This window comes from Camelus bactrianus, chromosome 2, assembly GCF_048773025.1.
Source record: "Camelus bactrianus isolate YW-2024 breed Bactrian camel chromosome 2, ASM4877302v1, whole genome shotgun sequence".
In the NCBI taxonomy this organism is placed as follows: Eukaryota; Metazoa; Chordata; class Mammalia; order Artiodactyla; family Camelidae; genus Camelus; species Camelus bactrianus.
In genome coordinates this window covers 51,993,233-52,020,108 of record NC_133540.1, presented here as the reverse complement: position 1 = coordinate 52,020,108, position 26,876 = coordinate 51,993,233, and the positions used below count along the sequence as shown (strand labels likewise).

The 26,876-nt window shown below is 33.5% G+C and overlaps 1 protein-coding gene across 2 annotated transcripts in view; it reads left to right on the top strand.

Moving 5' to 3' along the window:
* USP53 (ubiquitin specific peptidase 53) overlaps window positions 1–26,675 on the top strand; it is a 49,515-nt gene extending 22,840 nt beyond the window's left edge. For both annotated transcript variants that reach the window (XM_045514982.2, XM_010952605.3), the window contains exons 4-16: window positions 2,220–2,354; window positions 4,406–4,519; window positions 4,600–4,682; window positions 6,949–7,054; window positions 7,658–7,804; window positions 8,598–8,747; window positions 9,850–10,012; window positions 10,623–10,775; window positions 12,079–12,225; window positions 13,394–14,123; window positions 15,180–15,256; window positions 22,413–22,506; window positions 23,443–26,675. In XM_045514982.2, coding sequence (XP_045370938.2) covers window positions 2,220–2,354; window positions 4,406–4,519; window positions 4,600–4,682; window positions 6,949–7,054; window positions 7,658–7,804; window positions 8,598–8,747; window positions 9,850–10,012; window positions 10,623–10,775; window positions 12,079–12,225; window positions 13,394–14,123; window positions 15,180–15,256; window positions 22,413–22,506; window positions 23,443–24,433 — 3,090 coding nt within the window. In that variant the 3' untranslated portion in view covers window positions 24,434–26,675. The remainder of the gene's footprint in view (window positions 1–2,219; window positions 2,355–4,405; window positions 4,520–4,599; window positions 4,683–6,948; window positions 7,055–7,657; window positions 7,805–8,597; window positions 8,748–9,849; window positions 10,013–10,622; window positions 10,776–12,078; window positions 12,226–13,393; window positions 14,124–15,179; window positions 15,257–22,412; window positions 22,507–23,442) is intronic.
* The last annotated feature ends 201 nt before the right edge of the window (window positions 26,676–26,876 follow it).

Sequence of the window (26,876 nt, the reverse complement as noted above, 5' to 3'; positions counted from 1 at the left end):
TAAAAATAAATGTTATTTGAGTAACTGCATTTTGGGGTGGTTTTGTTATGGAGTAATAAATAACTGCAACAGGAATCCAGGTTATGTAGGGCCTCCTAGGCCTTGGTTAGGACCTTAGCTTTTTCTCTTGAGTGATTTAGGAAGTCATGGGATTGTTTTGACTGGAGGAGTGATATAACCTGTGTTAAGTAGATATAATATTTGGACTGCTTGAATGAGAATAAATAGAATAGGGAGAAAGGTGAAAAAGAGAAGTCCAGTATATGTTAGCAGTTCATGTATGTCATTGAAATTTTTACCCAAGAATTTAAGATTTGATTAATATGTTTTCAGAAATAAAGTTTTAGTCTTTTGCATTCTTGAATATTCTTAATTCACACACACACACACATATATACAGGAAAATAAAAGGTCATTTTCATGCTTTATTTTGATTTATGTTCCTAAAAGGGTATTTGAATAAATCACTGAAGAAGGCAATTTTATATTCTCTTTTTCAGAACATGGCAAAATAGGGTTATTGTTAGGGGATGAAGGATGAAATTAGATCAAATTACGGTATCATGTTTTATTTACTCTGAAGTAAATTGTGAATATTTTGTCCAATTGTAAAAACCAGTTAAATTTCCTAGCCCAAATCTTCCCATAGCCTTATGCATCACCCACCGGCTTTTTCCTCTTGCTTGCCTCCTCAGCCTCGGAACACCTGTGTGCTCACACATGCATGTGCGTGTGTGTGTGCGTGTATGCACACCCACGCACACACCCTGCACTGTAGCCAGACCGTCCTCCTTGCAATTTCTCAGAGCTGGCTTTCACCTCTGTGTATTTTCATTATTATTCCATGGGTCTAGAATGATTTTCTTCCAGATGTCCTCATGGCTAACACTCTTAATCCCTTCATTCTTCTCCTTAACTATTATTTTACCATTTTTGAGACCTTCCCTGACTACCCTAGATAAAAGGTAAGCTCCCACCCTCTCTCCTACTCCCCGCATCCCTGTCGCTATTACAATGCTTTATTTTTTTCTCTTGTATTTCCTTGTTCTTCTCTATTGTGCTTATTATATTCTGACATGCTATGTAATTGTTGTTACTTAATTTGCCTTCTCGTCATTACTACATCGAAAACGTATGCTCCATGGGGCAGGGTCTGTGTTTTCTGATGTAGAACAATACCTCATATATACTAGGCAATCAAAAAATAGATGTTGAATGCATAACAATCTTGTGTAGGATTAATATCTTAAACGTTACCTGGAAACGTTAATTACCTAAAAAAGAAATGACATCTGAAAACATTTTTCATTTTTTAGCACTTGTAATTATAGCTAAAAATTTTAGTTCTGGATATCTAATATCATTTGCCGTCTTTTTTAATTTCTTATTTATTTTTATTTCTTTTTTATTGAAGTATAGTTGATTTACAGTGTTGTGTTAGTTTCTAGTGTGCAGCAAAGTGATTCAGTTATACATATGTATATTTTAATTTCTTATTTATAAATTAAAATTACCTGCAGCAGTAGAACAGATTCTTGAAATATTTCCTAGCCTACCATATCTTGGTCTTAAAATTTTTTTTTGTGGGGGATGACATACCTCTTGACTAATTAATACAGAACTTAATATAACCAGTTCTTATTTGGTGGTTTGTAACTGAAAACCTTCCCCGCCCCCAAGATGATTGTCATAAACCCAACTTATTTAAAAAGCTTTTCTTGCTTATATTCAATAAAGAAATAAAAGACCAATTAACACCTATAATCATATATTCTTAAATGATGTTCCCAATGTTTCAAGACTAGAGAGTTCCTACTAATTTTTACTTGACTATATGTTTATTTTTGGATAAGTTTTATTCCTATAGTATACTTTAAGATTTGAAGCAAATTATCTCAAAATTCTTTACAAACAACTTAGATCATAGTCAGCGGGGGAAACAGTTTAAAAATGGGCCTCACCTCAGTCAGAATCTCTGAAGATGGGACATGAGAACTTTTCATGTTTAATTCTTATGCACTAACATTTGATTTAGAGGCTGGGGCAGCCATTTCTACACATTACTGATATAAATAAATTTTTGTATGGAACTTTAAAGCAAAAGACTTACTAGTTTCTGCATATAGTTTTGAGTTTTACTGTGTTGTGATGAAATTATTCAAGTATTTTTGTAGTTGTTGGGATTAAACTTACTTGTTGATGTATTTGTTGATTCCCAGACAATATTTGCACAGTTTCAACACAGTCGAGAAAAAGCGCTTCCCTCAGATAACATAAGGCATGCTCTTGCGGAAAGCTTCAAAGATGAGCAGCGATTCCAGCTTGGCCTTATGGATGATGCTGCAGAGTGCTTTGTAAGTATTTCTGATAATCCTTAAATCAGGATTGTAGTTTGCATTCCTTAAATGATGCACCTTTTGAGACAAATGAAACATAAATTTATAACAATGGATAAGCATCAGAACTGCTCAGTGGATCCTTGTCTTTCCCACCCTTCAAAGCTCAGTTTAAGTCCACCTGTGTTTTGTGTACTTTGGGTTTTGATTATTAGTGCTGCCCTAATTTTTGAGAGTTAGGCTACTAGAATCCTTTAAAATGTATTTATTGGAGCAAAAATATATAAATCATATTATATATCACTTAAGTCATCGTTCTGTTCTACAGGGTTTACACATGCAGCACACTCTCACGGTAACATTTCTCATTCCATGCAGTGATTCTCTTTGGGAACGAAGAGGATCTTGCTGGGCAGCTGTCAGGGGCAGCAGTTCTGATACACACCTTACTCCAGGTTGAGAACCACTGACTGAAGTTGAGGTTCTGAGACTCTGTTACCAATTTATTAAAAAGTAGAGCATTCCCTTAATCAGGAATGCACTTTATACACCTTGTAAAATACATATGTGGATGATTAATAGTTTTGATACGTAGATGCCACTTATATTTAAGATGTAACCATTCTTCTCTTAGTCTTGCATCTCTTCAGCAAATTCTGTAAATTCATCAGAGGCCCTTTTTAAGGTTTGCCTTGCCATATTTCCCTGTCACCGCTTCTTAGCGCAGGCCTGTACTCTCAGCATTATTTAAGCCTCTGTATTAGTGTCTTTTCAACCTGTCTCCTTTTAGTCTGTTTTTAACGGCCACCAAATGACTACAGTTTTTCTTCAGGTTAATGCTTGCTCTTCAGATACTTCTGTGATTCGAACCTGACTTTCTTCTGACATTTAAGGCTCTTTACATTTAAACTCCAACTTAGCTTCCTGAATTTTCCCTTCTAGTAAGGTGGTTTCATTCCGTTCCCCAAACATGTCTTTTAAATTCCTGTTTTACAGCCTTTGCTCAAGTTCCTGAAATATTTAAAACTTTCCTAACCTATTATCTGTTAAAGTTCAGCCTAAGTCATATGCACAATGCAATGCATCATCAAAGCACCCCAATCAGTTCTTTGAATTTCTGAAGAATTTACTCTTTAGAATTCATTTGGCATTTACATATTATTATCATCTTTTTAAATGAACAGTTTGACTGTTTACTTAGACAGATGGGAAGCTCCTTGTCTAGTGCACTGCTTAGCGCACTTGCCATGTTTATTAAAATGTGACAAAAACAGCACACACAGTCATGAAATGTATATTTCATATGTCTCATGTTTATAATTGATCCATTGCTTAAAAAGTATATTTTGCACAATGCTAAACTTGTAGTTTTACTTTCACTTAAATGAAATGTACTAATCCATGATATAATTCATAGGATATCTAGAAATCCAGGCGTAAGTAACTGAATGAGTATAAATGTACTGGGGCGGAGGAGGAGGAAGTTAACTAATTAAAAGAATCCATTGTTAAGTTGTGGTAAAAAGGATTGTTTGTTAAAGAAATGAATACTCCTTATTGATCTGTATTATGGAACCAAACTTTCATATGAAGTTTGTTGCAGAGCAAATCCCTTGAATTAGGGGGTTAGTGCAGGTATTACAAGCCTTTATCATTGATATTTTAAGTTATATAGACTAATCAAATGATCCAAGTAGGATTTTTTTTTTTTATCAACTGCTTTTTCTGAACGTGAGAATGCTGGGAACATAGGAAATCTTGTTTTCTAATATTAATTTCTAAATGTCAGCCACCATGAGCTGATTTCTTAAATCTTTATTAAAATCATATATTATGTGATAGTATTTCTTTTGCTAGGGTTTTTTTAAAGCTAACTCTGCAAAAGGTGAATTATTGAACAACATTGGAAGGCTTGCTTAAGAGGAACGCTGAAAAGCTGACAATATGTATGGCACTCCTAAATTTAACACTTTGGAAGATTTTAAGATTTTTAAATTTTAAAAAGAGTTGTATTTTGAAGTGTCCTGTGCAAGATTTGCAACTCATTTGTCCTTTCATTTTTAAATTAGGAAAATATATTGGAGAGGATTCATTTTCACATAGTGCCAAGCAGAGACGCGGACATGTGTACCTCTAAATCTTGTATCACTCACCAGAAGTTTGCTATGACTCTGTATGAACAGGTGAGATAGCTTAGCTGTTTTGTTAGATATTATATTTATGTGTTATGATTGATAAATAAAACATACGTTTTTACCTGCAGTGTGTGTGTCGTAGCTGTGGAGCATCATCGGATCCTCTGCCCTTCACAGAATTTGTGAGGTACATTTCTACAACAGCTCTGTGGTAAGGACCTGTTAAAGCATACTTGTCACAGATGTTAATAAGGCATGTGATCATTTATTGAGCATTTGGTTTATAAACCATAGCATAAATGAACATTTACTCTCTGAGATTAACAGATACGCTGCCATCAGGGGTACTAAGTGATGTCTACCTCAGTTGGATGTTTCTGATTTAGCCAAATACAGGTATCACTCAGTGAAATGTATACCTGTTTATATTTATAGCAAGGTTTTGGAACCGTGAAGGAAAGGTTAAAATGACAAGTGCAATGATAAATGGAACTGTATGTGATTTCTTCATTTTTGCTAAGGTGTTACCTTTGTAGTGGCCATCTCTCCATGGCTCCACCATGTCCCTGCGTGGTGATGAAAAGTTAGGGGAAGCAGAAAAGACAGGAAAAAAGTGAAAATAGTCCTCTGTTAGGTTTATTGCATTTAAGACTTCAACATTTACTTGAAATAAAAATTTGCCCTGCTTGCCTGTCCCCTTCCCTCCCTTTCTGTCCATGAAACATCAGCTTAGGGATCCAAAAATGATCCCTTAGGGGGAAAAAAATGAAAGATTCCTAGACTTTCCATGATAAGAATTATTTGGACACTGAAACAGATATTTGAGAGTATAAATATTTGATGTGTGATAAGCATTGAATAAGATCATAAATGTTTGCATATGTTTTAATACAAAAGGCAAAATATGGATCAATAGTTATTGATTGGAATGCATTAGTACAATAGTTGCTAAATGCTACCAATATTTTTATCATTGTGCAAAGTGAGTATTAGGTGCTTATCTATTTCAGTGTATTATTAAACTTCCTGTAGTTTTTGGATATAGCACATTATTTCTTAAAAATCAATGAATATAGCAATTTGATTATTTGAATATATACAGTGTTGGGAAATATTGGCTTAAAGAAACATTCCTTAAACTTCAGTCATTTGTTGTCAATTTTATTCACTTTGTAGGATAGTGTTTGAATAAGGATAGAAGATAAATTAAAAACTGTAAAGCTTAAAGTCTACTTTGAAACTCTTGTATAAAGTAACAGTGCTCTGAGGCAGTATCTTAGGTAATAAGAATTAGAGTTTCATCAGTCTGTCCCTGGTCCACACCACGAGTTGCAAAAGCCCAGACTTTGCATTCTAATTAATATCTCTCGCTTTTTATTGGTAACAAGTACTGAATACCAGTTGTTCATTGCTTATTACTATATTTCAGGTTTTACATAAATTGTCACTTTTAATCTTAACAAAAACTTTTTGTTGATCAAGAAATAAGTTTAATAAGGTTAGTCTGGTAAATGGACAAATTAAGATTGAAACCCAGGTCGGTTTCATTTTAAATTTCAGAATTTATCTCTAGTTAACCACTACTCTGATGCTGTCAATTTCATGAGTAACCATTACATGCAATTTGAGTGAACCTGTCAGATTTAGTGCTCTCTAGTCTACTTTTGAAGTGCATTAGAAGAATTGGTAGTTTTAGCTGTTTGTGCATATTGTATATTATTTAAACCATTGAACTGTAAAATATTTCCAGCTCTAGGACAGTTATATTACTATTAAGTAGAGCCAGAGCTTTGAGGGTGGACACTAGTAGGAGTATTTGAGCTTCTGTTATATATCTTGTTGGAAGTGTTTAAATAGTTGTTTAAAGATACTTGATATCTTGATATGTGAAAATTTGACTCTGGGAGAGGTTGAATAAAAAATGGCACAGATACCGTGCCTAGGCTTTAATGAAATTGTTAGCATTCATAATAGGAACAAAAGGCACAAACCGGGCTTAAGGACTTTGGTTGTGACTTCTGCATTAATCAACAAAGGGCCCTTCTATTAGCTGAAAATAACTTTGTTTATGGGAACTCTAGGCCAGAGAGAGAGCCTTTCCTAGTTTGTTGTTCTTGTTAGGCAAAAGTTTAAACTCAATTCTCTACTTGTTATGTAACAATGTAAAAGAAACATTTAACTTAGAGCTACCTTTATAGGGAGCATCTTACCTCATTTATATAGTTCCAAACAGTGATATGATTTCATGTTATTTTATTCTGTTCTTGACTTAATTTTTTTCATCATACACCTGCCAAATTTCACAATTTTTTCATTTCATGGAAGTTTACCTTATAGTCAATTTTTCAGATAAAATCGTGTTTTGAGACAGAAAAAGTGGTCATACCTATGTTGATAAGTTAGTATTTTTGATGTAAATTTGTTAGTTCTTTTTTAAGTTCATAGGCTAGATTTGGGTCTGTTTCTTTCTTTTGTAGCAATGAAGTTGAAAGAATGATGGAAAGGCATGAACGCTTTAAGCCCGAAATGTTCGCAGAATTGCTGCAAGCAGCAAACACAACTGATGACTACAGGAAGTGCCCTGTAAGTATGATCTGGAGAACATTAGTGTGCTTCTGTGTTTGTAAATTTGAATATAGACATTCAGAAATTATCATGCAAATATTATATCTGGAATTAACTTTAAGAATTTATTTTTCAATGTTATTTTAAATAACTGTTTATACCATGTGAGCTATTTGTCTCAATTTTATTTCTTTAAAAACTCTTACCTTTATGAATTTATAATATAGCATATATTGATTAATTTTAAGTTCTGAAATTATTATTTGACTATAGAGAATTTTCTTTTTGTTTTTCTTTAAATAAATACTACAGATGGTATTATTCTTTTCTCATTTAATGTTACTAATAACTTCAGGGTTTTATTTCTGCCTTTTTTAGGTTGAATTCTTATTTTAACAGATTTACAAAGATACCAAAGAAAAGTACTTTGATGTAAAATAAACTTCCTGTTTAATCAATAATTAAGAAAAATACTTTGTTAGAAGTCCTTTTTAATATGCTGAAGAAATAAGTTTCTTATATATGTTAAGATTGTTATTGCATAATACAAACTGTATAAGATATACCTGTGGTATATCTGTTTGGATAATTTCAAAAGTTGCCTTTTGTGTTTTTCTTTAGAGTAACTGTGGCCAAAAAATAAAAATTCGGCGTGTTTTAATGAACTGCCCAGAGATTGTTACAATTGGTTTAGTCTGGGATTCTGAGCATTCTGACTTGACTGAAGATGTTGTTCGGAATCTAGCAACGCATCTTTATCTTCCTGGGGTACTGCAACTGTTTCATTCTTTTCCTTCTTATTTTTAAATTCCTCTAAAACATCTTCAATATTATAATGTACTTTTTCAGAACTAAATTTTCTTTCCAAAGGAAATAATATTCAGGTGTATCACTGATAAAATTAATCAAATCAGGCTAACTGGAATGCCTTTCTTGCCTAGACTGGGGCTGGTGCTCTCAGTTACAAACTAAACTGTCACATGCTCTATCCCTCTATCACTCTAGAATGATGATGATATGATAGTATATGCATGTGTGTATGTGTTTGTGTGTATGATAATGATTATAAGTATAAATATTAAGCTAGAAAAGTTTTAGATTTAAAATTCATCTATAGCACCTATCTCTTAGTATGCTTATTGCCATCTCGATAAATTTTGAATTGGTTTGTTACAATTCAACTTTCAGATAACTATCTTTTAGATAAAATGTTTAATGTATGTTAAAATATGTGACTCAATCATGAATTATAAGGAAATACGTAATTTATCTCACGTTTTGAGTATGTATGTGAAGTGTCAGTTCTCTGTTATTAGAGGTACTGTCTACTGAATTAAGTTGTAGTGAATACATTTTATTGGACTTAATATTTCTTATGGACTAATTGAAAGTAGTAACTCTGTTAACAGTGCAATGTAGTGTCTATAGCCTTATGTAATATCAGATTGGGGCAGTAAGCATGATAAATATATTTCATAGAGAGTCAAATGCGTGATCCATCAAATTATTGTTCCTCATTTAAAAAAGAGACAATATTACATACAAATTATTTTTTAAACAGCTTTTTTATAGGGTTACTGATGAAAATGCCAAAAATAGTGAACTTCACCTTGTTGGCATGATTTGCTACACCAGCCGACATTATTGTGCCTTTGCTTTTCATACCAAGAGTTCCAAATGGGTATTTTTTGATGATGCAAATGTAAAAGAGGTATGTGACACTTTACTAACTGGAATAACTATTGTGATTTTTACTTTTCAGGAATAAATGATATAATAATGATAAAATAACAATATAATTATATAAAATAATGATTATATGTAAATACTTACAGTAATAAATGAACTAAGTTATAATAGCATCATCAAAGCCCTCTAGTATTAAAAATTAGAAAACCACATAGATGAAGCAACTACTTTAGACACCAGACAACAGGCAATTGAGCAGAAAAAAGGGAAACCAATAAGAAGAGCCTTACAGTGATCCCTGCTTCCTGCCTAGAGATAGTTTCTGGATGACAGTGCAGAGGGAGAACCCAAACAAAGCCTAGTTAGTCTCACTGAGTTGAGGAAACCAAAACTGGAGTTCAGGGAGGCAAGATCACTAAAATTTGCTGAGCAGATTACCAGAAAGGAAGCTGCACAGAGGGAAAATTCTGGAGATTGGCAGAGGGATTCCCCCTTTAATCTTTGGCTGAGTAGTGATCCACCATGGGTGTGGCAAACTGGCACAAGGTGAGAGAAAGGACCTCTGTAAGACAGAAGGTCAGACAGTTCCCAAAACATACACAGGGCTTGAATAGTTTGTATCCCCACCAGCAAGAGTGGATACACAGGGCAGCAAGGGATTCTGACAGAATCCTCAGAAAAGTATCATCTTAATAGTGGGGCTAAATTATCCCTAGATTGAAGATTGCTCTGGATCTGACATAAAAAGCTTAAAATGAAGCCTTTAAAGGACCAAGCTGATCCTGTATAACTTAACTTCATGCCAGAACAAAATCCAACAATTTTACAGGAACACAAAAAAATTCAATGCTGAAAAATGTGAAATTCAATGAAATTTCAGTATGCCATTTCAAAATAGGATTCAGGAAAAATCACCAAATATATACAGAAATAGGAAAATATGCCCCATACCCTGAAGGAATATTAGTAACAACAGACCTGCTCTACCATTCCATCTCCTCAAATCACATGATATGGGGTGAGCAAGCAGGCTAGGGAAACAAATAATTCAGTCTCTGTCTTTTCATGTAACACATTGATTGCAAGGTTTTGTTTTGTTTTTACTCATTGTGATTTTTTAAAAGGTTGGAACTAGATGGAAAGATGTGGTCTCCAAGTGTATCCGATGCCATTTCCAGCCATTGCTTTTGTTTTACGCAAACCCGGATGGCACAGCAGTTTCCACTGAAGATGCGCTCCGGCAGGTCATCAACTGGTCGCATTATAAATCCATTGCAGAAAATATGGGTAATTCTTTTTAAAAAAATTTTTTTGCGGGGAGGGAAATGGCTCAGTGGTAGAGCACATACTTAGCATGCAGAAGGTCCTGGATTCACTCCCCGGTATCTCCAATAAAAATAAATAAATACATAAGCCTAAAAATTCTTTTTAGTGTTTTCTTATTATTATAATCACACTGGGTAGAAATGGTAATATAGTGAATGTGAAATGAATGTTGAGGATAATTTCAATATTTAGTTTCAGTAAAGGGGAGTTCAGGAAAATTTTAATACTTAGAGTTAGTCTTTATAAAGAAACCTTTCCTCATCTATGGCCTCTGAAGCACCTTCAGGAGTCACCCACTCCTGTGGTCTCACAGCACAAGGGGATACTTACTGATAGCTCCTACTAGCAGTGAATATTGAGATTTAAAGAGAATTAGTACATTAGAAAAGTCCACAGCAGCTAGGCCATTTTGGATGCATTAGAAAACGTGTAGACATCCTTAAAAGATATCAGTTCTCTAAATTTTTAAGTAATTTTGTCTACAGTATTAAAAATGTCTGAAAGGATGATTCAAACAACTCTTCTGGTTGGGAGGAGAAAGGGATGATACACTTTTGTTGGTCTTTTTAAGGATGTGAGAAGCCCTCAATTTATAAGTCAGATAATTCAAAAGAAAATGGATTTGGTGATCAGATAAAACAGAGAGAAAATCAGAAATTTCAAGCAGATAATATTTCATCATTTAATCGGAGCCATATTCAAACAAGTGGTGGTAGAGGACCAGGTATGTATTTAAATTGTCATTTTTACGTTGTCTTTGAGTAGTTAAGTTTCTCCCTTTCTTCATAGTTAAGCCTGCCTCTTTCTTTACTTAATGAATCTGTAATTCTTAGTAAGGACCAAAAGGAAGGTGCTTATTAACTAGCTTTCCTTGGCCATGAAGAGAAAATGACAAGTAGAAACAAAATTCTTTCTTTTGACTTACGGATTTCTCTGAGACCTCTAGTTTTATCTGAACAATTTGACCTGACTAGTGTTTGAGTTTCTCCATGCACTCAAGGCTGTACATAGTAGGCTGGAGGCAATCTGGACTGTTACCAAAGAAAGCTAAAATGCAGCCTTTCCTTAAAGGAGTTAATTATTGTCTTGGGGAGGAAAAACATGAGTTAATAATTTGGCTCATATGCCCAAACTGAATTTATTGTCAAGTGAATGCAACAGTAGTTTGAAGTTACTATAGTTGTAGTTTATTTTTAACTTCATTTTTATTCAACTTTCTTGTTATTATCATTACACAACTTTAATTTTCACATACCAAGTTCTGTGACTAGGGTCAAAATGAGACATCACAGTTTGGTGTGTAGCTATGCTTTACATACAACTCTATTTGGGTGGGTAGTCAGGATGATTTTGTAAGCAGCTTTTAAATATATTAATAAAATAATGTCTAACCCTAAAAGTAACCCGTTTAAGGGTGGTAAGATTCAAAATTAACGATTATCATTAACAAAGAGCTACAATACATGCTTTTAAATGTTCTTAATGGAACTATACCTTTCTCCCTCTCATGTATTATTGATGTTCTTAGAGTAAGCCATTATCTGTTTTTCAAGAATATTTTAGGCCTATAGAAACTGTGCATATGTTTAAGAACACAAACACTAGAGGCAGACAATTTGACTTCATAATCCTGGTTCTACATATACAAGCTATGTGAACTTGGGCAAATTTTTAGCTTTTACATGCTTCCATTTCCCAATCCAAAGCAGACAGTAATTGTACTCATCTCAGAGGATTAAATGAGTTAAGACGCTTAGAGCAGTGCCTGACTCAGTTACCTTAAGCTCTCATTATTTCAATGAAAAGTCACTTATCCTTCGTGTTCGCTTTAGGAGTTTTTCAAGAAGTTTCAAAAGACAACATGCACCTCTGTGTCAGGATAAGCATAAAAATGAATTCATGGTATACTTCAATCTGTGTTTTGTTAATATATAGCATCTTAAAATTTTTATATTGTTCAGTTTGTGCTTTTATTGAGTACATTTGAAAAATGATCTGTATCTTTATTATAATGGTTTCCTTTACAGTTAAATTAAGTCACAATGATCAAAGGGAAAAAATAAAAGACATTTCCAGAGAATGTGCTCTGAAAGCCATTGAACAAAAGAACTTACTTTCCTCACAAAGGAGAGATTTGGAAAGGGGACAAAGAAAAGATTTGGGCAGGCATAGAGGTAAGTTAAGAGCTTATAGCATTCATTTGAAAAGGGGCAGCTAAAATCTATTTTAAAGCTAACTTTTGTATCTTTCATACAATTTAATATAATTTGTGTATTATTTAAGTTTATTTATCTATTATATATTTTAGTGTGATTCCTTTAATATACCTATTAAATCTATAAATGTAAAATTTTCCTGGTTCTTATTCAGTTCTAGCCTGGAATACTTGTGTTTGTTTTGATGTTTTACCTTTACTTTTAACTATAAATTTAATTCACCCATATGGTACATTCAAATGATAAGGAATGTTATAAAATTAGTTGGAAAGAGCTTCTTTTTCTGCAGTCCTTCACCTCCATTCTATTCCACTGTTAATAGTTTCTAGTTCATTATGAGCGTGTCTCACTTTTTATGGTTTTATGCTGTCATCTTTATGGACATAACATAATTTAACTGATGCTGATAGACTCTAAAACTTGATTAAAGATTTTTGGTGCAGTGACATCTTTGACATATACCTTTGTGTACTTTTAGCATATAGCCATACATAAAATTCTTTCAGAATAATTACTGGGTTAGAGTATGTTTATTTTCAGTTTTGATAGACGTGGTTCATTTGTCCTCCTAAAATACCTGACAGGCTGTACTCCCACCAACAGTGATTAGATGTCTGTTTCCAGCAGCAATTGGTTTAATAAACTTTTATATCTTTACCAATCAATATAAGAGGTAGAAATCATTCATTTTTATGATTTTCATTAATTGTGAATGAGATAGAATACTGTTTTTTTTAAACTGCTTTAATTATCTTCTGATCTACTTTAGAGAAATTTTTTTTTAAATCATTATGTAACTGTTTATTTTATAAATGCCTCTCATGCAGCATAGAGACTGAAAAAGCACTTTTCAATCTAAGGCACTGTGAAATATGAAAACAAATGTATATATGTATATGCAAGACTGGGACATTGTGCTCTACACCAGAAATTGACACATTATAATTGACTGTACTTCAATAAAAAGTAAATAAAATAAAATACTATGTGATTTAATTTAAATAATTATTATTTATCTATTACTGTTTAACATTTCTTCTCAAACAAGGTATATGGCTTGTGACTAAAAAGTGAACTACTGAAGAGTAGTTCATTTGTATCCTTATTTACTTATTTATTTTTAAAGATTTGGTTGATGACGACCTTCCACATTTCAAGTCTGGATCACCTCCTGCCCCAAATGGCTTTAGACAATATGGGAGTCCACATCTGTATCATAGTCAAGGAAAAGGACCATGCAAACATGACCGAATTGCCCAGCAGAGTCGAGCTTCTGCACAAACGTTAAGTTCAAGTAAATCCCAGATTCTTGCTCCAGGAGAGAAAATAACTGGCAAAGTTAAGAGTGACAGTGGCACTGGATATGAAACAGACAGCAGCCAAGATTCTAGGGATAAAGGGAGCAGCTATAACGGTAGCAGTAAAAGCCGGAACCGAGGTTGGAAACCTATGAGAGAAACATTAAATGTTGATAGTATTTTTGATGAAAGTGAAAAAAGGCAGCACAGTCCAAGACATAAGTCAAATATTAGTAACAAACCTAAATGTAGCAAAGATCAGAGTTTTAATGATTGGCCAAAACAGAATCCAAAGCAAAAATGTTTAATGACTATATATGAAGATGAAATGAAGCAGGAAACAGCAAGCAGGAGTTCCCTTGAATTTAATGGAAAAGGAGCAGACAAAAATAAAGGCCTCAAAGTTCATGGTGACAATTGGCAGATGCAAAGGACTGAATCTGGATATGAAAGCAGTGATCATATCAGTAATGGATCTGCTAATTTGGACTCACCTGGTATCGATGGAAATGGTACAGTAATGGATATCAGTGGTGTTAAAGAAACAGCATCCTTCAGGTAATACACAGATTAAATGAATGATTTTCCCCCTACCATGCTCTCTTATTAATTATTTGAAGTAACTTTCAAAGTTTGGGGCCAATTAAAGTAAAGGAAAGAGCTTGAGCTCAGAGTAACCTGGGATGTTACGGGTTATTTGATATTTCAAGTTTCTATTTTTAATAGTTATTTCCTGATTCCAAAGATAACAACTATTTATTTTTAGGAAATTTAGAAAGAAAAGAAATACATTATAATTGTTGCCACCAAAACTATTGATATATACTACAGGTTTTAAACCATAGATTTAAATTGGTATATCTCAGTCAGTAAGCTAATTGCTTAGTTCTTCAGTCTGTCTAATGCTCATTGTCCTGTCTCTGACATCTCTAACTCACAACTGGGATTATTTTCTGCTGTCACAACTAGTTCCATGGAAGAGATATTTTTTCTTTTACCAAATACAAAAGAATACAGTGAAATAACTGTTTGTGTTCAATTAATTTTTAATTAATTCTGCAAACATATATTACTGTTAACAGCCTATTTGCGCTTCTCTGTATAACCTCTAAAACATGTCCACAGCTTAGGATAATTTAGCCAGGATTTGTTTTTAATCGATCTAAAATGTCTTGAGTTGATATTAGCTGGTGTTTTACCACATTATTAAAAAGCCAGATTTGCAAAAAATAACCTCTCTTCTATTATTAAAATAATCATTGTAATAAAGACTTAGTAAAACATTTTTATTTGGCAGAGGAACTTCATAATACTTCTTAGAAAGGAGTAGCCTAGGAATCAGAAAGATCAGGACTTTGTAACCCAGATAGGCTTAGATTTTAATTATTGGGCAAATTAATTTGACTTTCACAGCTTTAATCTCCTATTGTAAAATGAAGATAATAACTATTTTTAAGTGTTGTTGTGAGATGTAAACTAATAATGTACATTAATCCCCTGTTAGAAGAGCACATGGCATATCTTAAATGTTATGTGATGTCCTTTTTCTTAGGATAAACTAAATCATACCCCATGATAGCTGATGTGTTCGGTATGTTTTGTTCTATTTTCTAGTGACCAGATTAAGACAGGCAACCTAAACACAGAACGTGTGAACTGTACCTCCCAACAGAGCAAAAACCACTTGGAAGGTAAAAATTTTATTTAAGTAGATTATAATAGTAGCAGTAAAGAATAAATTGTGGTATTAAGAGTAAAGAAGGTAAGGATTGTCCTGTTACTGATGAGTTTATGAACAATGAGGATGGTTGAAGTCTTTAAAAGGATGGGAATTGCTACTTCAGGGACCAGGAATAGGGGGAATTGTGTCGGTCAGGATAGGCTAGGTTCTGGGCTGTGCAGTGGTAACAACTTCAAAATCTCAGTGTCTTAACACAAGTTTGTTTCTTGCTCACAATACGTGTCCAGTGGAGGTCAGCATGAAGTCTCTTCCTAGTAATCATTCAAGGCCCCAGGCTAATGGGACTCTATCTCCACAAATACTGCTCTGATCATTGCGGTACTGGGGGAGGAGGGGCTTGAAGAGGGACACAGCATGGAGAGTCGTGTGTAAGCTCTTAAACTTTCAGTCCAGAAGTGACACATGTGCTTCCATTCACATCTCATTGGCCAAGGCAAGTCTTACAGCCAGGCCTGATTTCAAACAGTGTAGACAAGTGCAATTTACATGTCTAGCACAGGAGTTAAGGACAGATAGAAAAACTGATAAACAGCCTCCTGGAAAAGTTCAGTTTGGAAAGAATAAATATGTAATGGTGTGGCATTATTATAGGTGATTGGTTAGCAACACACAGCAGCCCAGAAACAAAGAAAACTAGATGTTTGAATGTATTCAGGATTTGGGATTGTTACTGAAAGGAGATATACCTGAAGGATTTGGGGGACAGGGATCAAGGAGAATGATGACCAAGGAGATTATTGAGATTGCAATCAAAGGCATTGTTTTCATATTTTAGAATTCAGAGGATTAGAAGGGACACAGTTTTTCCACAATAAAAAATAGCCAGGAAGAACACACTTTAAAGTTTGTTTTTAGTCTTTATCATCTTTAAGGCTTTTGTGCAGATTATTTTTCAGGTTGCAGACACTGAATATGATTAAAATGTTTATTTTGTTTTCATCAAATGGTATAATATCAGAAGGAAACACTTATATTAAGGAAATAACCTTCCTTTCCCATATAAAATGTCTCGCCTGTTTTAAAAATCTGATAAAAGTCTGGTAACACCAAGTATCACAGGAAACAGTAAAGGGCTGGCCAGAAATCAACAGCAGAAGTCGGTGAATTTGAACAATAACTGCAAGTTCAGTGCTCTTTACAAAATGATGCTTGCTTCCTGATATTAATAAAAGCACAAGGTCATAGAGATTGTGATGGTCAGGAGTGCATTGCTATAAGAGCTTTGTAGTGGCTTTCCCCACTTAATATGAAAGACTGTGTATGTAGCCCACTTAAAAATAATTTTTTTTCTTGTAAAATACGCATAACGAACTTTGTTATTGTAACCGTTTTTAAGTGACAGTTGAATGGCATTAAGTACATTCACATTGTTTTGCCACCATTACTACCATCTGTCTCCTTAAGTCTTTCATCTTCTCAAATTGACACTGCCTGTGAACTCCCCATTTCCTCCTCCCCACATCCCCTAGCAAGCACCATTCTACTCTCTGTCTCTGTGAATTTGACTCCTCTAGGTACCTCATACTGGTAGAATCATTCAGTCTTGTCTTTTTTGCAACTGGTTTATTTCATGTAGCACAATGTCTTCAGAGTTCATCCATGTTGTAGTGTGTGTTAGAATTTCATTCCTTTTTAAGGCTGAGTGATATTACATTATATGATATAACATATTTTGTTTATTTTCCTATTTTGGCATTTCAATAAGTTTTCAATATTATACAAATTTATATGATGGTAGAGAACTTTATAATAATGCCATTGTAATTATCTCACTAATAGTTTCTCATTGATAGAGAGATTATACAGCCTGTCTCATTATGGGTTCTGCTACAAAAAAAAACATACCTACACTGCTAAAGCTATTACTTGGGAACATTATTGAAATTCCACAATGCCATTTAGATTATTTTAGCTCCTCTTTTAAAAATGGCTCTCTAATGGGGAGAATTTCAAATGCCTTAAATTACATTCAAGACAGAAGAAATGACATGTTCAAAAGCACTTGGTCAGGAAAAAATATTACATATTGGACGAATACGTAGTTTGGTTTATGCAGGGCTGGAATGCATAGATGGAAATTGCGAAATGATGGATGGAGGATAGATAGAAGCCAAATCATGATGAAACTTCTTTGCTATTTTTAAATCCTACAGTAAGTGGAAAGGCACCACAGGACGAGGAGAGTAGCATACTCCAGTTTGCATTTTAGAAAGGACTCTTTGGTGGCAGTGCAGAGGGTGCATTTGGAGTGGTGGGAGAGAAATTAGTTGGATGACTACTTTAATAGCCTAGGGAAAAGATGAGAGTGTAAACTAAGGCAGTATCAGTGTGAAGAAAGAAGATTTGAAAGATTGTAAGAATAAGAGGACAGTGGAATCAGCTTTTTTGACAGACATACAGAATAGGGGAAAAGGAAAAGTTGGGGGTGGCTGTATTTGGGCCTTATGTAAGTAGATTCACCATTCACCTAATGGAGGAATATAGGAAGAAGGAATAAATTTTGGGAGTGAGAGAGGATGCCAAATTTATTTTGAGGTTTGTCATCTAGGTAAATAGATTTATTAGGCAGTTAGGAATATATGTCTGGAAAGCAGGAAAGATTATGTTTTGGTAGCCATCAACAAATGTGAAAATTGAATGCCATAGACATGGACAATATCACTCAAGAAAATGGGAGATTTGGGGGCAAAAAATAGACGAAGGAACATGACTTTTGCTAAGTAAAAGGGATGAGCTAAGGATAGAGAGAAGGAGCAACTAAAGAAAAGAATGAAGAGTTATCTAGAAGGTATGAGAAAATACAGGAGAGGGAGTTATTACAGGAAAATGGGGAGTTTCAAGAAGAAAAGTGGTCACAGATTAAGCCAAATAAGGAATAAAAAGTGCCAGTTTGAATTAGGAGTTAGTAAGTCATTAGTGACACAGTAAGAGTGGCATTAGAGGAACATTAGAATAGGAGCAAGACTGAGGTGGGACTGAAGTGTTTGGAAGTAAAGGGCCATGATATTTGTAATTCACTCTCAAATGGGGATCAGAATTTAAATGGAGTAAAATGTTAATAAGTGAATCTGAGTGAAGGATATACAGGAAGGTATTTGTGGTAGTTTTAATCATTCAAGGTCAATCTTTTTTGAACTTTTTGAAATAATCTCCAAATAGAAGGTTTTTCAAAAAAGATTACAGCAGAATAAGAAGTAAATAAATGGATTTAGCACATGTCTGTCAAAACCTTTGCTGTGAATAGCAATGAAGCCATACCTAGAGGAAAAAAATGAAACCAAGAACTTAGTTTTGCACTTATGCTACAGAGGGTAAGGAACTAATGATGTACAGAGGATGAGAAAGGTGTGAAGAGAAGAATAGAATAGCACAATAATTGATGGAGTAAGATCTCTGGAGGTAGTGCTGAATTAAAGGAGTAGTAGTTTTTTTGTAATGGGAGAGAAAGGTGAGTGTGGGTACCACACAGTGTGTATTGTGTGTACCTAATGAACTCTTCTCTATGGAGCAAGGTTATCTACTGAAATTAAATATACATTAGGATATTCACAGATTATACATGACAAATCACAAAGGAATTATTAGGTCTTTCAAAAAACTTTGTTTGCCATTTACTTTGGAGTCTGCAATACTTGGCTTAATCTCAGTTAATCATAGAAATCCGGATTACTTCAAGCTGAGAATCTTGATCTTGACAAATAAGAGTGAAAGAAGTTAATCAGTGGTCAAAAAAACTTGTTAATTTCCTTAATTCTTATTCTTAAAAAATATCTGTACTTGCACTATGTTAAGTGAAATATACTACCCTTCATGTTAAATCCTAAAATTAGAAAATGAAAAAAACTTTATTGGAAGAGTTTCTTCCTGTACACAAGTGTGATTATTTTCTCCAAGATGTTTTTCGCAAACTGCAGAGTATGTATACATTTAAAATAAATACATTAGAAAGTATACTTAGACAACGAGGTACTTTTAGCAGTTGATTTTGTTTTTATATGTTGAAATATCTCTCTACTCCTTTTGGCATACAGTTTAAATTTAGCCAGAAATATCTATCCAGTTAAATTTTGTGATTTTTCTAAAGTATTCAAATTTTATTTAAATGTAATTTTATCATAAATCAGGCCATTGACTAGGTTATTACTCTTGAATGTTTAGTTTTTGTAACTGCAGTTATTATTATAATCAAAGCTCCCTATACCACAAGATTAGGGTCACAGTGTCTAGACTAGCAGTTTGGTTTTACTGCTGTGTAAGTCTGTTTTAAACCTAGGTCATCTTTTCAGCTGAAGTATATGTATTTTGATTTCTTGACTCTTGGGCTTTAGGTTTTTTTGTATGTAGTATCAAAATTAGCATTATTAATTAAAGCTTCTTCCCTTGATGTTGAAGTAGCTTCCATGCAAAGTGTTAAAATGCGACTATCTTAGATTTGCAAAGAACCAGGAGCCAAAATTCCCATTAAAGACACATGGATGCCTGTGTCAGCAGAAGAGAAAAATAACACATCTATTTTTAAGTTAGTTGGAATTCTGAAGTCAAACCACTTGGTTGAATGCCTGCCATAGTGATATTAAAATTTCAAACATATTTATGAAACCTCTGCTGCCTCCTGCTGCCCATTGTGTGGATACTTTAATAAAACTAAATAATTCTTTAAGAATGAAGTATTTGCTTTTTCTTGTGCTTTTGAGTATTAAACTTGAAGTTATGGGTAAGTGAAAAAGTATAATAAACATTCTCAAGTCAAAATCACAGTGAGTGGGAAATTTATAATGTAACGTCAACTTACAAATTTTTAAGACTTTAAAGACTTTACAGACTTGAAAAATAATCAAGGTTCTTTTTGACAGCAATTTAAAAAAAAATCATTAGGTAACCATCAAAGACAGGCTTAGTTTTTGAGCCTCAGGCATTGTGTCAACCTGACAAGCAACTAAGGCTCTCTGGGGTAAAATATATTGCCTTTTATTTTTGCGACTTTATTACTATGGCACTTAGTAGACTTACAAATAGGTTGGCAGAGGTGGGGAAGGTAAGAAGAATTTTTCTCCATTTATACTTACCTTGTCCTGGATCAGTGAGTTGGGAATATGGTGGACAGAGTGGGGATGATTTAAAAGAAGAAAAAACAGTATGTCTTTCATTTTTATTGGGAGCTGTCAATTACTGTATGAGCAATATGACATAAAGAATATTAATTTATCATGTATATTACACCAGTTTTTCTTGGAAATTACTTCCAAGGTTTAACTTACAGAGTCAGTTAATAATCAGTATAGGTTTTTTAAAATAGGGTGATGTTTAGATATTTTGATAGATTCCAATTGAATTTTGAGGGACAGGGTAGTTTTTAAAAAATGTATGTAGAACATCAATTTTGGGATAAAAAGGCATCTAAAATAAAGTTCTGTTATTATGTAAAAAGGCATCTAAAATAAAGTTCTGTTATATGTAAAGTTGCTGCTTTTAATAGTTTGATTTTGTTTTCCTTGCAATCATCAGTTCACAGATTTGGTGTGCAGTAGACTAGAAGCATGAGAACAAGAGGAAACATAAATTAACATGATGAAAAGGCAAACTAAAAATAAGGGAAAATACAGAAAAATTTACTGGAATTGTACAGAAGTATAGGCAGTGCACTAAAAATTCAATCTAATGCCATATATTTTGGTATTTTCTATGGGCATCACCACATTGAAGTGTATTAAGTTGTTTGATGTTCAAACTAATGGCCTAGTTTCATCAGAAGGAGATTCTGTACAATGACCTTGTGTTTTAGTGGCATATATGAAAGAGGGCTTACAGGTAGTGGCTTTGAAGTTGACCCTGGACTGGTTTGAGTGCTGCACCAGCTTTCTGGCATTAGTTAGGTCACTTAACTTCCATAAGTCTCAATTCCTTGGGTATAAAAAGGGAAGTTACTTCACAGAATAGTTGTAACTCAGATTTTAAAAAGATGCCTCTTTGCAACCAGCTGGAACAGTTGTTTTCATAGGTATTGAAGGCCTCAAACAGCTTTTGTTGCTATAGGTTGTATCTATTAATTTTGCTGTATTAGGCATTAAAGCTAAAAATTCAAAATATTTATTCGTTGAAAGAATGAATAAATCCTTTTACTCATGCATGATTTTGAAACATCCATGTATCTTCATTTGAAAATACTGGTTTGCTAAATTATGCAAGTCTTCCAATTGTTGATACATTTCTTTCTGTATTTTTTAAAAGAACATATTTTTAAGTATCACCACAGATATTAGCAGAAAGTCCTTATAACTATTGAGAAACTATGAAAGTCGTGGTTGTAAATACAAATTTTTCAAAACTCTTACGTTCATCTAAAAGCTTGAATTTTTATCATTGGCAGTAAATAGTGCCAGTTGCTTTCCTGGGAGTGTGACAGGTTCACGTCTTTCATTTTCAAGGAAATTTTCTGACAGATACCCAAACCAAAGTTTGTTCATTGTCTTTTCAAGTAAAAATGGTGCTCAGTTGTAAAGATTAGATGAAATGATTATTATCAACTTCTTACAACTTGAGTAAGCAGTCAGTAAGGGTAGCTAGTTAGTGATGGGATAACATTTTATGTGTTACAATACCCTCCCACTCATTCAAATTCAGTTGATGTTCCTACTATTCCTGTGAGATAGGTAAATAGGTATCAGAATCTCATTACTTAAATGAGGAAACCGAGACTGTAAGGTTGTAAAGTTTGTTGTGAGATTGTAAAGTTACCAACCAATAAGCAGTGAATCCAAACTTCAGCTCAAGTCGTCTATCTTCAAATGTGAGGTTTTTGCCACCATTTTCCCAGTAAAGAGTAAACAGAGGAAACCCGGCTCCACATGATGCATCAGGAATAGCACTTTTTGGACATGGCTGACATTTTCAAGTGATAATAAATTGAGAAGAGAACCACTAATTTTGTAAAAAGGGTTTAGAAAAAGAGTTACTATTTGAGCTGAGTCTTGAAGAATTAGTTTTTGTCTGTTAATTAGAAGAGAATTACCTGTTTATAGAAAACCTTGTATAAATTATGGAGAAGTACAGCTGGAGTAAATTCTACAAGATCACTTAAAGAATTTTTTTCCTCTCTCCCTCTTCAGGTTTTAGAAAAGAATTCAAGAACTTGGAAGTAGGCTGTAAATCTGAGTTCCACCCAGAATCACATCTACAAATAAAAAATCCATTGATAAAAAGGTAATCACAGCTATTTGGGATACTAAAATCTTTTTAAATTAAATGTATGTATTATAGGGACTCTATCAGAAAGGCATATGAACATATTACTACTCTGAAAGCAGTGGGTCTATAGTATTATGATGCATATCTTGTTGGGATCATTAAAAGGTTGTAGCCCTTAATGAGAGGGGGCCTACAAAGTACCTGGCACTATATATGGTTGTATTTTTTAATCCTCACAGCATTGTCTTGAGGTAGATGGTATTTTACAAAAGAGAAAATTTGGGGCATAGATTAAGTAATTTGCCCAAAGTAGAGGAGTTGAGGTTTGAATGTAGCTTTTATCTACCTAACAGAGAGTCAACTCTTTTCATCTCTGCTCTAACTGAATTCTGTGCAATTCACGTGAGGAAAATAATTTAATCATATGAAGATACATAATTTGCAATGTGATATCATTTATCTTCATCTTAGAAGTTAATTATTACTTAAAGGTAATCTTGACTGGATAAGTTATTTTTAATTAGTATACTATCCTTATAGCATTATATATCAAAGTTGAAGTACCTCTATTGCTATAAACTTTGTAACTTTGGCTGGGAAGTGTTGAATTATTTGCTTGTAACATTTTCCATAAATCTGTGCTATATCTTATCACAGTAAATGTAATTTCAGTGTTTGTAAGTTGAAATTTGTTTTTTTTTTTAATTATACTTCCAATTATTAGAAATCTGAATTTGGTAATGACAGGTGTTTCTGGTAAACATTAATGTATTCTGGCATAAAGATTTTGGATTCAGAGAATGTAAAATGTTAATGGTTGCAAATAGCTTTCCATTTCTGTTTTTATGTTATGTAAATAACATCAATACTATATTAGGAAGTTAAACTACAGGACAAAAACTTGTTTTGCATATTTGCATTTGGTGTTTTAGCTTTGTTTCTATATTTCAGGTCACATATACGTGAAGCCAATGGAAAGTTATTCCCTTCGTCCAGTTCACAAACACTCAAGGACCATACAGGAAGACAGCAGACCCACCAGCCAGATGAACAGAAACTTGAAAGATCAAGTGAATGCAAATTTTCCGAGTGGCTTAAAACAGAAAATTCTGAGAGAACAGGCTTGCTTTTTTCCACTGATGATAATTCTGCTTCTGGAAAGAGAGTGAACAGTAATGAAACAGTCTCATCATCTTCATTGTGGTCGTCACACATGAGAACTGTGGAGTTAAAGCCAGATACTGCTCCCCTCCTCCAGCAGCAGAATATGCTGGAGCAGTGTTCCTCTGAGAACTCTTTACCCAGGGAATGTATAATTCCGTCAACTTGCAGATCTGATGGTTGTCAGATGCCAAAACTTGTTTGCCAGCATCCACCACCCCCTCTGCCACCAAAGAAATATGCTACAGCCAGTGTGCCACAGTCAGAGAAAAGTGATTCTACACCTGATGTCAAACTTACGGAGATGTTTAAAACTAATTCTTCTAGTCTTCCGAAACACAGTTTAAGTACAGCTTCAGAACCAGGTCTAGAAGTGAGCACATATATAAATGATGAAAGACCTAATGAACCATTTCAAGGAAAAGAGCGTGTTGGCAACACACCAGACTCACCATCTAGCTCTTTCACTAGTAATTTCCAGGCAGACTCGGGTACAGTTGTTGATGCTTTTTGCCAACCAGAAATAGACTCTGGTTCTACCGGTCCAAGTGAGACAGTTTCATTAACTACCTATTTTTCAGTTGATAACTGCATGACTGATACGTATAGATTGAAATACCATCAGAGGCCCAAGCTCTGTTTTCCAGAGAGCAGTGGCTTTTGTAATGATAATTCACTGTCTCAGAGTGAAAGAGAGCTAGGACCTTTGTTACATAGTGGCCTTGGTTCAAATTGCCCTTCTGGGCAAAGATATAAACCTGGTATACATTGTAATAGATAAACAATGAAACCGGCAAGCTTATATTTATCAGAGACCGTTAACCATTAATTGACTGACCAAACCTAGTGATATATGAAATTAAAAACCATGGCATTTTTAAAGTCATTAATCACTTTAACTTTCCATATGGCTATTTTATTTTTTTTGAAGATAAGCTTATTGGATATTTTAGAAATTCCCTCTCAATTGTCTTGGCATATCTCAAAAAAGAGAAAAGCAGGGGATATGCAAAAATGTCATTCATCATATACTGCAGTTGAGTAGAACTGTAATTTATCTGCTTTATTTTCTGACTAGTAGACCCGTAAGTATTAAACCAGTACTCATATGTAGATTGGAAAACTCTGCTAACTGAAAGGTATCAGGTGATAGTTTGTATAGTCAAAGCAGTATTGCTTTGTGAAGAAGCACTTTCTAATGGGTAGCCAAAAGAGGACTTCACCCATTTGCTTTTGACTTCTGTGATAGTCTACTACATATGGCCCCTTTAAGTGTCTTAAGAAAATGTTGACCCATGAAATTGATAGCATTTGGAAAAAAAGCCTTAATGATAAAGCAGTTTTTAAATTAAATTCTCAAGGTCAGAAAAGACTTAACTTTGCTCCTAGAATTTTTGTTTTCAGAATGCCTAGTTAACATAAATTAGGCCTTTGTTATAGTATGCATTTATAAATATTATTTCAGCCATGTAAGCTAAAAATAATCACTTCACTTTGGTATATTTATTCATCTTGTTACAATTTTTTCTAATTTTATATGAAATGTGAAAGATTTTTATTTTGGTTTGGTTTACTTTGGGCCACTAATAACCAGTGTTAGGAATTAACCTAAGGCTCTCTAAATAAGAATATCACTGTGACTGCCTAAATTTTCCCTGCTATAATCTTATCTGTTTATAGGTTGTCAGCCCACTTTAGTGATTTTCATATTCTTAAATTGGAAAATCTTTCCGGGTTTTCAGATTAAATTTCTGCCTTTCATATAGAAGATTTGATTTTAATGAAATGTATTAATTTGAGCATGCCTCCCTTTTTTCTAGTCTAAACCAATAGTAATTTTACTCCACCTACTTCCATGGAGAAGGCTTTCTTTTAAAAATAAAGGAATTTTCCAATATTATGATGACCTTACCAGTGAAAATAAGTACTTTAATTGCCTTATTTCACAGTTGTCATTTAGTTTTATACTAAGCTGGTAAACTAATTGTGGTTTAGAATAGTTTTATATTGTTCACTTATTATAGAAATAAAATTACAGAATCATAGAAATGAAATTTTCCTTACATTCATCAATGGATAAATTTTACAGATAAAATGTAATAATTCCATAAACTAATTAGTAAATTTAATATTTTGACCTAAATCATTAAAATATTCCACAATGTAAATGATTAAAAATGAATAATTCTAGATAAGTAGAAAATAATTGCTTGTAGAAGTCTAAACTCACACACTTATCAAGTCTTGGCCAAATTTTGTCTTCCACCTAGAGAAATTTTTAGTAACCTTTTCTAATTATAACAGTAGGTGATTATTACTTTATGTTCTCTTAATTTAGAAACACTTGAATATCAACTAAATAAAATTTTATCTTTAAGAAAGCTTATTTTTAACATAGTTTCTAGTATGGAGGGTTTGTAAATGTTGTAAAGTTTGTAAAATTGTATTTGAAATGTCAGTGTATTTAATTACTGCTTTTGTAACACTAAAATACTAGAAAAATGAGCTCCAAGTATTTTTAATAACTTTCAAAAACTTTGTGTACTTCATTTTTGGTTTATGTCCAGTTGAAAATGCATTATTTGAAACATTTAAACTAATTTCTGATACTTAAAAGCAATATCACAGATTTGTATGAGAGTCAACTCAAAATTGAATTGTAAACATCAAATAGAAACGTTCAGTTTGGGCTCGTTTTTAAGTACTGTCCGGTTGAAACCTCCTGAATCATGTAATAGTATTAACAAACTAGAAACTGACCGTTTGTTTTCATGCTGATTCAACACTCCAAATATAGACTGAATATGTATTTACCAACTAATCATTCACATGTAAAGTTTTTTATTTCTAGGGTGCCTATTTATTTTTATATATGTTTTCTTCTGGTTATAAGCTTATAATAACTTTTTAAATGATGCAACCAATAATTGTTGTAATGTTCAAAATACTTCAAAGTATTTTCATGTGAAGTCAGTTTCTTCTGGTTCAGAATTTTGGGGGGGATAAACTGATTTTTAACTTCATATGGTGGGACTTTTCTTTGCATTCGTGAACTGTGGCTTCCTCTTAATCCTTGTGAATTGTTTTATGGGAAACTAAGTCAATTTAAGGTTCAGGGGTGAACTTGGAACATTGTTGATCATAAAATTTATCACAGGAGACTCCCAAGAGTTCAGCTCCAGCGAGGTCTAAAGGAGGGTTCCTACAGGAGTTGGTAAACTTTC